General features: G+C 44.3%; 1 protein-coding gene across 3 annotated transcripts in view; it reads right to left on the bottom strand.

Annotated features, from left to right (window-relative positions):
* Positions 1 to 4,014, bottom strand: part of muc3a (mucin 3A, cell surface associated) — a 14,104-nt gene extending 10,090 nt beyond the window's left edge. For 2 of the 3 annotated variants that reach the window (XM_063901243.1, XM_063901244.1), the window contains exons 1-2: positions 288 to 581; positions 87 to 202 (exon numbers count right to left, since the gene is read on the bottom strand). In XM_063901243.1, coding sequence (XP_063757313.1) covers positions 87 to 202; positions 288 to 342 — 171 coding nt within the window. In that variant the 5' untranslated portion in view covers positions 343 to 581. Of the gene's footprint in view, positions 1 to 86; positions 203 to 287 lie in introns of all 3 variants that reach the window. The other variant, XR_010167391.1, reaches the window with a different exon arrangement.
* Between the last annotated feature and the right edge of the window lie 8,532 nt (positions 4,015 to 12,546).

The raw sequence follows: 12,546 nt of genomic DNA, 5'->3' as shown, positions 1-12,546 counted from the left end.
GCTCAGAGGTAACAGTATCTAACACTGAGTATTATATTGAAGTATGGCTGGACCATAAAGCTTAACTCATCAAATTTTCCATTTACCTTTTTGGTAAAATTTCCAACAAACTCTTTGTATTCAGGTGACTTCTCATTATCATATTCGGGTTTGTAGTCCTGATTGATCACCACATTTACAACGACGGTCCTGTTCAAGGTATCTGCAAAGAAAATATACAAACATATTGGACTCCACAAATTAAAATGTATCTCAACTGCATATTGCTTGAAGGAAGTTGATATTACCTGGCTCAACAGTGACAACATATTCACAGAGGTTCCATTGAATCCAACAAGACATATGCAGTGTGTTCCATTATTTTCCGAACCATTTTGGCAATCTAAGGGCGCCACTGTGCTGATTGGTTGAGTAGTGGTTTGCGTGGCAGGTGTTGTTGTTGGTGGTGTGGTTGGTGGATCAGTTGGTGGTTTAGTGGACGGTACAGTTGATTGTGTAGTTAGTAAAGTGGTGGGCGGTTCAGTGGGTAGATCTGTTGATGTTTCCTTGGCTGATGTGGTCTGGGATGGATCAGAGGTTAGTGGATCTGTAGCAGAGGTTTGTTCAGGTTGTGTTGTAAGTGAATCAGTTGGACCAGTTGATTGAGATACCAAGGTGGTTACAGCTTGGTCAGAAGTTACTGTATCTGTAGAACTTGTAAGGTCAGGTGAAATGGATGTCTGGCCAGAATCTGAGGTTACTTTGTCAGTATAAACAGTTTGATCAGATGCGGGTGTGCTCCCTACTGGGTCAGATGTTACTGAATCTGTTTGACTGGTTTGTTCAGATACCAAGGTGGTGCCAACAGGCTCAGAAGTGACTATGTCAGTGGGACTGGTTTGCTCGTGTGCTGCCGTGGTGCCTGACGACTCAGGTGTTATTGAATCTGTTGGACCAGTTGATTGAGATACCAAGGTGGTTCCAGCAGGGTCAGATGTGACTGTATCCGTAGAACCTGTAAGCTCAGTTGACATGGTGGTCTGGCCAGGATCTGAGGTTACTGTGTCAGTGGGACTGGTTTGATCAGATGCTGATGTGCTTTTTGCTGCGTCAGATGTTACTGAATCTGTTTGACTGGTTTGTTCAGATACCAAGGTGGTTCCAGCAGGGTCAGATGTGACTGTATCCGTAGAACCTGTAAGCTCAGTTGACATGGTGGTCTGGCCAGGATCTGAGGTTACTGTGTCAGTAGGAAAGGTTTGATCAGATGCTGATGTGGTAACTGCTGGGGCAGATGTTACTGAATCTGTTTGAATGGTTTGTTCAGATTCCAAGGTGGTTCCAACAGGCTCCGAAGTGACTATGTCAGTGGGACTGGTTTGCTCTTGTGCTGACGTGGTGCCTGACGTCTCAGTTGTTATTGAATCAGTTGGACCAGTTGATTGAGATACCAAGGTTGTCTGGCCAGGATCTGAGGTTACTGTGTCAGTGGGACTGGTTTGATCAGATGCTGATGTGCTTTCTGCTGGGTCAGATGTCACTGAATCTGTTTGACTGGTTTGTTCAGATACCAAGGTGGTTCCAGCAGGGTCAGATGTGACTGTATCCGTAGAACCTGTAAGGTCAGTTGACATGGTTGTCTGGCCAGGATCTGAGGTTACTGTGTCAGTGGGACTGGTTTGATCAGATGCTGATGTGCTTTCTGCTGAGTCAGATGTTACTGAATCTGTTTGACTGGTTTGTTCAGATACCAAGGTGGTACCAACAGGCTCAGAAGTGACTATGTCAGTGGGACTGGTTTGCTCTTGTGCTGACGTGGTGCCTGACGTCTCAGGTGTTATTGAATCAGTTGGACCAGTTGATTGAGATACCAAGGTTGTCTGGCCAGGATCTGAGGTTACTGTGTCAGTGGGACTGGTTTGATTAGATACCAAGGTGGTTCCAGCAGGGTCAGATGTGACTGTATCCGTAGAACCTGTAAAGTCAGTTGACATGGTGGTCTGGCCAGGATCTGAGGTTACTGTGTCAGTGGGACTGGTTTGATCAGATGCTGATGTGCTTTCTGCCGAGTCAGATGTTAGTGAATCTGTTTGACTGGTTTGTTCAGATACCAAGGTGGTACCAACAGGCTCAGAAGTGACTATGTCAGTGGGACTGGTTTCCTCGTCTGCTGCCGTGGTGCCTGACGTCTCAGGTGTTATTGAATCAGTTTGACCAGTTGATTGAGATACCAAGGTTGTCTGGCCAGGATCTGAGGTTACTGTGTCAGTGGGACTGGTTTGATTAGATACCAAGGTGGTTCCAGCAGGGTCAGATGTGACTGTATCCGTAGAACCTGTAAAGTCAGTTGACATGGTGGTCTGGCCAGGATCTGAGGTTACTGTGTCAGTGGGACTGGTTTGAACAGATGCTGATGTGCTTTCGGCTGGGTCCGATGTCACTGAATCTGTTTGACTGGTTTGTTCAGATACCAAGGTGGTTCCAGCAGGCTCAGATGTTAATGTATCCGTAGAACCTGTAAGGTCAGTTGACATGGTTGTCTGGCCGGAATCTGAGGTTACTTTCTCAGTGGGACTGGTTTGCTCGTGTAATGACGTGGAGCCTGACGTCTCAGTTGTTATTGAATCAGTTGGACCAGTTGATTGAGATACCAAGGTTGTCTGGCCAGGATCTGAGGTTACTGTGTCAGTGGGGCTGGTTTGATTAGATACCAAGGTGGTTCCAGCAGGGTCAGATGTGACTGTATCCGTAGAACCTGTAAGGTCAGTTGACATGGTGGTCTGGCCAGGATCTGAGGTTACTGTGTCAGTGGGACTGGTTTGATCAGATGCTGATGTGCTTTCTGCTGCGTCAGATGTTACTGAATCTGTTTGACTGGTTTGTTCAGATACCAAGGTGGTACCAACAGGCTCAGAAGTGACTATGTCAGTGGGACTGGTTTGCTCGTGTGCTGCCGTGGTGCCTGACGTCTCACGTGTTATTGAATCAGTTTGACCAGTTGATTGAGATACCAAGGTGGTTCCTCCTGGGTCAGATGTGACTGTATTTGTAGAACCTGTAAAGTCAGGTGTCATGGTTGTCTGGCCGGAATCTGAGGTTACTGTCTCAGTGGGACTGGTTTGCTCGTGTGATGATGTGGAGCCTGACGTCTCAGTTGTTATTGAATCAGTTGGACCAGTTGATTGAGATACCAAGGTTGTCTGGCCAGGATCTGAGGTTACTGTGTCAGTGGGACTGGTTTGATTAGATACCAAGGTGGTTCCAGCAGGGTCAGATGTGACTGTATCCGTAGAACCTGTAAAGTCAGTTGACATGGTGGTCTGGCCAGGATCTGAGGTTACTGTGTCAGTGGGACTGGTTTGATCAGATGCTGATGTGCTTTCTGCTGAGTCAGATGTTACTGAATCTGTTTGACTGGTTTGTTCAGATACCAAGGTGGTACCAACAGGCTCAGAAGTGACTATGTCAGTGGGACTGGTTTGCTCTTGTGCTGACGTGGTGCCTGACGTCTCAGGTGTTATTGAATCAGTTTGACCAGTTGATTGAGATACCAAGGTTGTCTGGCCAGGATCTGAGGTTGCTGTGTCAGTGGGACTGGTTTGATTAGATACCAAGGTGGTTCCAGCAGGGTCAGATGTGACTGTATTTGTAGAACCTGTAAAGTCAGGTGTCATGGTTGTCTGGCCGGAATCTGAGGTTACTGTTTCAGGGGGACTGGTTTGCTTGTGTGCTGACGTGGTGCCTGACGTCTCAGTTGTTATTGAATCAGTTGGACCAGTTGATTGAGATACCAAGGTTGTCTGGCCAGGATCTGAGGTTACTGTGTCAGTGGGACTGGTTTGATTAGATACCAAGGTGGTTCCAGCAGGGTCAGATGTGACTGTATCCGTAGAACCTGTAAGGTCAGTTGACATGGTGGTCTGGCCAGGATCTGAGGTTACTGTGTCAGTGGGACTGGTTTGAACAGATGCTGATGTGCTTTCTGCTGGGTCAGATGTCACTGAATCTGTTTGACTGGTTTGTTCAGATACCAAGGTGGTTCCAGCAGGCTCAGATGTTAATGTATCCGTAGAACCTGTAAGGTCAGTTGACATGGTTGTCTGGCCGGAATCTGAGGTTACTGTCTCAGTGGGACTGGTTTGCTCGTGTAATGACGTGGAGCCTGACGTCTCAGTTGTTATTGAATCAGTTGGACCAGTTGATTGAGATACCAAGGTTGTCTGGCCAGGATCTGAGGTTACTGTGTCAGTGGGACTGGTTTGATTAGATACCAAGGTGGTTCCAGCAGGGTCAGATGTGACTGTATCCGTAGAACCTGTAAGGTCAGTTGACATGGTGGTCTGGCCAGGATCTGAGGTTACTGTGTCAGTGGGACTGGTTTGATCAGATGCTGATGTGCTTTCTGCTGCGTCAGATGTTACTGAATCTGTTTGACTGGTTTGTTCAGATACCAAGGTGGTACCAACAGGCTCAGAAGTGACTATGTCAGTGGGACTGGTTTGCTCTTGTGCTGAAGTGGTGCCTGACGTCTCAGGTGTTATTGAATCAGTTGGACCAGTTGATTGAGATACCAAGGTGGTTCCTCCTGGGTCAGATGTGACTGTATCTGTAGAACCTGTAAGTCAGGTGTCATGGTTGTCTGGCCGGAATCTGAGGTTACTGTCTCAGTGGGACTGGTTTGCTCGTGTACTGATGTGGTGCCTGACGTCTCAGTTGTTATTGAATCAGTTGGACCAGTTGATTGAGATACCAAGGTTGTCTGGCCAGGATCTGAGGTTACTGTGTCAGTGGGACTGGTTTGATTAGATACCAAGGTGGTTCCAGCAGGGTCAGATGTGACTGTATCCGTAGAACCTGTAAAGTCAGTTGACATGGTGGTCTGGCCAGGATCTGAGGTTACTGTGTCAGTGGGACTGGTTTGATCAGATGCTGATGTGCTTTCTGCTGAGTCAGATGTTACTGAATCTGTTTGACTGGTTTGTTCAGATACCAAGGTGGTTCCAACAGGCTCCGAAGTGACTATGTCAGTGGGACTGGTTTGCTCTTGTGCTGACGTGGTGCCTGACGTCTCAGGTGTTATTGAATCAGTTGGACCAGTTGATTGAGATACCAAGGTTGTCTGGCCAGGATCTGAGGTTACTGTGTCAGTGGGACTGGTTGATTAGATACCAAGGTGGTTCCAGCAGGGTCAGATGTGACTGTATTTGTAGAACCTGTAAAGTCAGGTGTCATGGTTGTCTGGCCGGAATCTGAGGTTACTGTCTCAGGGGGACTGGTTTGCTTGTGTGCTGACGTGGTGCCTGACGTCTCAGTTGTTATTGAATCAGTTGGACCAGTTGATTGAGATACCAAGGTTGTCTGGCCAGGATCTGAGGTTACTGTGTCAGTGGGACTAGTTTGATTAGATACCAAGGTGGTTCCAGCAGGGTCAGATGTGACTGTATCCGTAGAACCTGTAAGGTCAGTTGACATGGTGGTCTGGCCAGTATCTGAGGTTAGTGCGCCAGTGGGACTGGTTTGATCAGATGCTGATGTGCTTTCTGATGCGTCAGATGTTACTGAATCTGTTTGACTGGTTTGTTCAGATACCAAGGTGGTACCAACAGGCTCAGAAGTGACTATGTCAGTGGGACTGGTTTGCTCGTGTGCTGACGTGGTGCCTGACGTCTCAGGTGTTATTGAATCAGTTTGACCAGTTGATTGAGATACCAAGGTGGTTCCTCCTGGGTCAGATGTGACTGTATCCGTAGAACCTGTAAGGTCAGTTGACATGGTAGTCTGGCCAGGATCTGAGGTTACTGTGTCAGTGGGACTGGTTTGAACAGATGCTGATGTGCTTTCTGCTGGTCAGATGTCACTGAATCTGTTTGACTGGTTTGTTCAGATACCAAGGTGGTTCCAGCAGGGCTCAGATGTGACTGTATCCGTAGAACCTGTAAGGTCAGGTGTCATGGTTGTCTGGCAAGAATCTGAGGTTACTGTCTCAGGGGGACTGGTTTGCTCGTGTGCTGACGTGGTGCCTGACGTCTCAGTTGTCATTGAATCAGTTGGACCAGTTGATTGAGATACCAAGGTTGTCTGGCCAGGATCTGAGGTTACTGTGTCAGTGGGACTGGTTTGTTCAGATACCAAGGTGGTTCCAGCAGGGTCAGATGTGACTGTATCCGTAGAACCTGTAAGGTCAGTTGACATGGTGGTCTGGCCAGGATCTGAGGTTACTGTGTCAGTGGGACTGGTTTGATCAGATGCTGATGTGCTTTCTGCTGAGTCAGATGTTACTGAATCTGTTTGACTGGTTTGTTCAGATACCAAGGTGGTACCAACAGGCTCAGAAGTGACTATGTCAGTGGGACTGGTTTGCTCTTGTGCTGACGTGGTGCCTGACGTCTCAGTTGTTATTGAATCAGTTGGACCAGTTGATTGAGATACCAAGGTTGTCTGGCCAGGATCTGAGGTTACTGTGTCAGTCGGACTGGTTTGATCAGATACCAAGGTGGTACCAACAGGCTCCGAAGTGACTATGTCAGTGGGACTGGTTTGCTCTTGTGCTGAAGTCGTGCCTGACGTCTCAGGTGTTATTGAATCAGTTGGACCAGTTGATTGAGATACCAAGGTTGTCTGGCCAGGATCTGAGGTTACTGTGTCAGTCGGACTGGTTTGATCAGATACCAAGGTGGTTCCAGCAGGGTCAGATATGACTGTATCCGTAGAACCTGTAAGGTCAGTCGACATTGTAGTGTGGCCAGGATCTGAGGTTACTTTGTCAGTAGGAAAGGTTTTATCAGACGCTGATGTGGTAACTGCTGGGGCAGATGTTACTGAATCTGTTTGAATGGTTTGTTCAGATTCCAAGGTGGTTCCAACAGGCTCCGAAGTGACTATGTCAGTGGGACTGGTTTGCTCTTGTGCTGAAGTTGTGCCTGACGTCTCAGGTGTTATTGAATCAGTTGGACCAGTTGATTGAGATACCAAGGTGGTTCCTCCTGGGTCAGATGTGACTGTATCCGTAGAACCTGTAATGTCAGTTGACATGGTAGTCTGGCCAGGATCTGAGGTTACTGTGTCAGTGGGACTGGTTTGATCAGATGCTGATGTGCTTTCTGCTGTGTCAGATGTTACTGAATCTGTTTGACTGGTTTGTTCAGATACCAAGGTGGTTCCAGCAGGCTCAGATGTTAATGTATCTGTAGAACTTGTAAGGTCAGGTGACATGGTTGTCTGGCCGGAATCTGAGGTTACTGTCTCAGTGGGACTGGTTTGCTCGTGTGCTGACGTGGTGCCTGACGTCTCAGTTGTTATTGAATCAGTTGGACCAGTTGATTGAGATTCCAAGGTTGTCTGGCCAGGATCTGAGGTTACTGTGTCAGTGGGACTGGTTTGAACAGATGCTGATGTGCTTTCTGCTGCGTCAGATGTTACTGAATCTGTTTGACTGGTTTGTTCAGATACCAAGGTGGTTCCAACAGGCTCCGAAGTGACTATGTCACTGGGACTGGTTTGCTCGTGTGCTGCCGTGGTTCCTGACGTCTCAGGTGTTATTGAATCTGTTTGATCAGTTGATTGAGATACCAAGGTGGTTCCTCCTGGTTCAGATGTGACTGTATCTGTAGAACCTGTAAGGTCAGGTGTCATGGTTGTCTGGCCGGAATCTGAGGTTACTGTCTCAGTGGGTTTGGTTTGTTCGTGTGCTGACGTGGTGCCTGACGTCTCAGGTGTTATTGAATCTGTTGGACCAGTTGATTGAGATACCAAGGTTGTCTGGCCAGGATCTGAGGTTACTGTGTCAGTCGGACTGGTTTGATAAGATACCAAGGTGGTTCCAGCAGGGTCAGATGTGACTGTATCCGTAGAACCTGTAAGGTCAGTTGACATGGTAGTCTGGCCAGGATCTGAGGTTACTGTGCCAGTGGGACTGGTTTGAACAGATGCTGATATGCTTTCTGCTCCGTCAGATGTTACTGAATCTGTTTGACTGGTTTGTTCAGATACCAAGGTGGTTCCAACAGGCTCGAGTGACTATGTCAGTGGGACTGGTTTGCTCTTGTGCTGAAGTGGTGCCTGACGTCTCAGGTGTTATTGAATCAGTTGGACCAGTTGATTGAGATACCAAGGTGGTTCCTCCTGGTTCAGATGTGACTGTATCTGTAGAACCTGTAAGGTCAGGTGTCATGGTTGTCTGGCCGGAATCTGAGGTTACTGTCTCAGTGGGAGTGGTTTGCTCGTGTGCTGACGTGGTGCCTGACATCTCAGGTGTTATGGAATCAGTTGGACCAGTTGATTGAGATACCAAGGTGGTTCCAGCTGGGTCAGATGTTACTGTATCCGTAGGACTTGTGAGGTCAGGTGTCATGGTTGTCTGGCCAGAATCCGAGGTTACCCTGTCAGTATAAACGGTTTGATCAGATGCTGATGTGGTTTCTGTTGGGTCTGATGTCACTGAATCTGTTTGACTAGTACCAACAGGCTCAGATGTGGCTGTGTCAGTGGGGAAGGTGTGGTCCAAGGTGGCTGTGGTCTCACCAGTCTCAGAAGTTACAGTGTCAGTGGAAGCAGTTTTTTCAGGCTGTGATGTGGAAACAGAGGGATCAGATGTTTTTTGGTCAGTAGGAGCTGTTGGTTCAGATAGCATAGTTGTCTCTGCAGGTTCCGAAGTTGCTGTGTACGTTGGATTGGTTTGCTCTGTTGATGTGGTATATGCTGGGTCTGATGTCACTGAATCTGTTTGACTGTTACCAACAGGTTCCGATGTGACTGCGTCAGTGGGAGCAGTTTGTTTTGGTTTTGACGTGGTTATGGCAAGATCAGATGTTTCATGTTCAGTCTGAGCAGTTGAATCATATGCCATAGTCGTCTCTGCAGGTTCCGAGGTTGCTGTGTAAGTTGGATTGGTTTGCTCAAATGAGGACGTGGTCTCTGCTGGATCAGATGTTACTGAATCTGTTTGAATGGTTTGATCAGAAACCAAGGTTATACGAACAGACTGATAGATGAATCTGTCAGTGGAACTGGTTTGGTCCACTGCCATAATGCTCCCCCATGTTTCAGTTGTTACTATGTCATTTGGAGCAGTTGATTCAAACTGTGAGTTAGTGTCCACAGGCTCAGATGTGACTGATTTTGTTTCAGTAGTTGGTTCAGATATCCTTTTGACTGCAGACTTTCCTATCAGCAATACACAAAGATATTTTATAGCTCAGAAATCATATATGATATTAATTTGTAAGTAACATTTTGTTCCTACATGCAATACATTTCATTTTTCTACATTTCTCATTGTTCATGAATTACTACACAAAGTGTTTCATGTTTATTCAAAGACGAAGTCATGATGATTAGAAAATATTGTTCATCTATAATTTTCTCCCAGCAATTCCACATCATGCTTTTCTTTTCCCATTAAGAAAGATGGCATAGTGGGAGAAATGAAAACTAAGAATTAGAAGGCTAGTCGCTAAAGAACCATCCCAAAACACTGAGAGACTGATTCATTTCCTTGCTAAGTTTGTAGTTTGAAATTGATTATACCCAGATCACTTCCCAGTGATTCCGCTTTGGTCTCCCTACACGCTTCATTAATTCAAGAGATGACACCGATTATCATCATCTAGAAGGATTTAGACTACTTAGCATTAAAGTCTTTTAATATAATTTTCAAGAACTTCCTTGTACTGATAATACTCAGCTTAACTCATGTATACGCAGAGTTTGAGGGGCCCTTTTCGATTCAGAAAAGCTATGTGAACATGCAGTAAAAAGCTGCTGGTTTTCCTTCAAACTGAAAGGCTTTTAGGAAGATCAGAACATTAACAAAAAAGTTGACGGAACTAAAGCTCCACCTGTTCAGACACAGGACGGTATGAAACAACTGGGTGTCTTACATATAATATTTACCGTGTTAAAAGTTCATTTTAAAGACCACATGATTTTGTTATATCGAACCCAATTGAGATCAGGTCATTGGCATACAATATTCATATACATAGTCATTATAAATATGCAGTTTAGTAAACAATTGACACACCTCTCTATATAACCTAACACAGTTATCAGCAGCAAAGTAAATAGCAAAGTACAACCTCCCAAAATTACCATAAAGATAAATTAAGGCTGGCAAAAATTCAACATACTAACTTTTATGAAAGGAAATTATGTTGCAGAGCTTTTGTATTAGTGGGGGAGCTGTGTAGAACAATTACCAGGTCATACTGTATGCTTAAAGAACTCAAAGTATTCTAACAATTTGTTTTTAGTTTTTCTTCACTAATCATTGTGTCAAACTCAAAGCACATGATCAAGATTAAATTAAAAATTAAATAGAGCTGTACCAAATCACAAAGTTCTTTCCAGGAAACTTCTTTTCATCTATTATTATTAGTAACTTCATAATAATAATTTTGCCAGCCACACGCAGGACACAAACAACTGCTTTAGATTTCACCACAGGGGTGATTTGATGATGCATTACATCACATCTGGCCCACCCAATGGTGGCAAAACAATTAAGATATAAATCAGATTAAGGGACAACGAGATGTCCAAGGAGATCAAGAAATAAGAACTGATAAACGTTGGATTAACTGGCATTTAAGGCCATTTACAACCATGTATGAGAACATTTAAGATGACGTTGACCACAAATGCGCGTGCCAGCTGAGTTGCTTGACGTGACAGCGGACAGAACCAATTTACTTCACATAACATGACAAACTACATCAAATCTTTGACTACATCAAAAACTGAAACAACCATTTATGGGGCAATCCATTTCAAATTCATCTAAAGAATGTTGCATGTGAGTTGACATGGCACACATGTAATGAAGTCAAGAATTGACTGAAAAATGCGTACTTTCTTCATGGTATGGTAAGTATGGTATGTAATAATAAATCGTTGTGAATCTTACCATCAGCAGGACATAGGCAGATGAGTAGAGCTGATATAATCAGGAAACGTAAAGAAAACTCCATGCCCAGATTTCATCCAAGGCATCGGTGTGTGAAAAAATGTCCAAAAAAGTTGAACAATGGAAGTGGCCACATATGTGTGTATCAAAGCGTACACTCCGTGTGAAGTGACTGACTTCAGTTGGTCAGCTCTATTCAAACACATACACCCAGTATCAAGGTGAATAAAAACGTCTCAGATAGAAGGACTGACTGAGATAAGAGGAGCAATATTTATATTGGCATCATATAAAACCACTCGATCAGAAACTTTATTGCACTTACAAACATTTTCCTCGTTTTTCTCCACTCACATTCCTTTGCACTACAGGTTGGTTATTCAGTCACTGCAGAAGATGGGGGCAAATAATGATATCCAAAGCAAGGTCATTCCCATTTATGTCACTTCTCCATCAAAACGTTTCATTCTCAGTTTCAAGTGATTCTTCTCTGGTTGGTTCACAGCAATGCACCCCTCTCATCTTAAACATTTTAATGCAACTTCACCATGACTACCTCGCTGATTTCTATTAATCTATTTCGATACAAAAAAATCAGTTTTTCTATTTTTGCTTTCTACGAAAATGTATCATCACAACTACAGGTTAGTTAGGTTTAGGGAAAAGGATTGATTTTAAAAAAAAACGGATACTTTTTTATCATCATCGTCATGTGTATTAACAACAAAACAAAAAAATATACACACAGTACTGACTATATGAATAATTTATTATTCAGATACTTTTCATTATTGCAAAAATGTGTTTTTGGGAGAAAAATAGATATATGAATGTAAATTGTGTAACATTTAAATGGCACTTCTTTATTCCTTTTTCAAATACTGAATGGATATGGTAATAGCTATGCTCTTTGCCAATTAGTACCTATAGCATGTTTTCCTAAAAAAAAATTATTAGGGGGGTTTTCTTCTTTAATTAAACTAATTATGCCTATTGTGGCATTTAGCATTCATAATGTGCATTATATTTTTCACTAGAAGGGGTTTGATCCTCAATGCTTCTGTGCATAATTGCATACAGGATGAAAGTATTTCTTAGTCAATATAATAATAATAATAATAATAATAATAATAATAATAATAATAATAATAATAATAATTATAATAATTATAATAATCAGCAGTAGGTTTTTGAAGTTGATACGGGATTGGAAAGGGAGCCAATGCAGTTGGATGAAGATGGGGATGGGGATGATGTGTTCAGAGGACGGGTGATAATCCGGGCTGCAGAGTTCTGTATGATTTGAAGTTTATTGATGAGTTTGGTGGGAATGCCTGAAAGGATGGCATTACAGTAGTCGATGCGAATGTGAAGAATGCGAGGACCAGGACTTCTGTGTTGGATTGAGACAGGGATGGCCGTAGTCTGGAGATGTAGCGTGTGTGGAAGAATGCAGTCCGGGTGATTTTATTTATGTGAGGTGCAAATGAGAGAGAGCTGTCCGGGATGACACCAAGGATCTTAACTTGGCTGGGGAAGGGAATAGAGCAACCATCAATGATGAGGTTGGAGGCAGGGGAGGATGGAGTTTTGGAGAGGGTGGTTTTGGTGCCAACGAGCAGTGTTTCGGTTTTGCTGGCGTTGAGTTTCAGAAAGTTCCTGCT

Source organism: Eleginops maclovinus, chromosome 14 (assembly GCF_036324505.1).
Source record: "Eleginops maclovinus isolate JMC-PN-2008 ecotype Puerto Natales chromosome 14, JC_Emac_rtc_rv5, whole genome shotgun sequence".
In the NCBI taxonomy this organism is placed as follows: domain Eukaryota; kingdom Metazoa; phylum Chordata; class Actinopteri; order Perciformes; family Eleginopidae; genus Eleginops; species Eleginops maclovinus.
The sequence above is the reverse complement of the archived record's forward strand: the minus strand, read 5'-3'. Positions and strand labels throughout refer to the sequence as shown.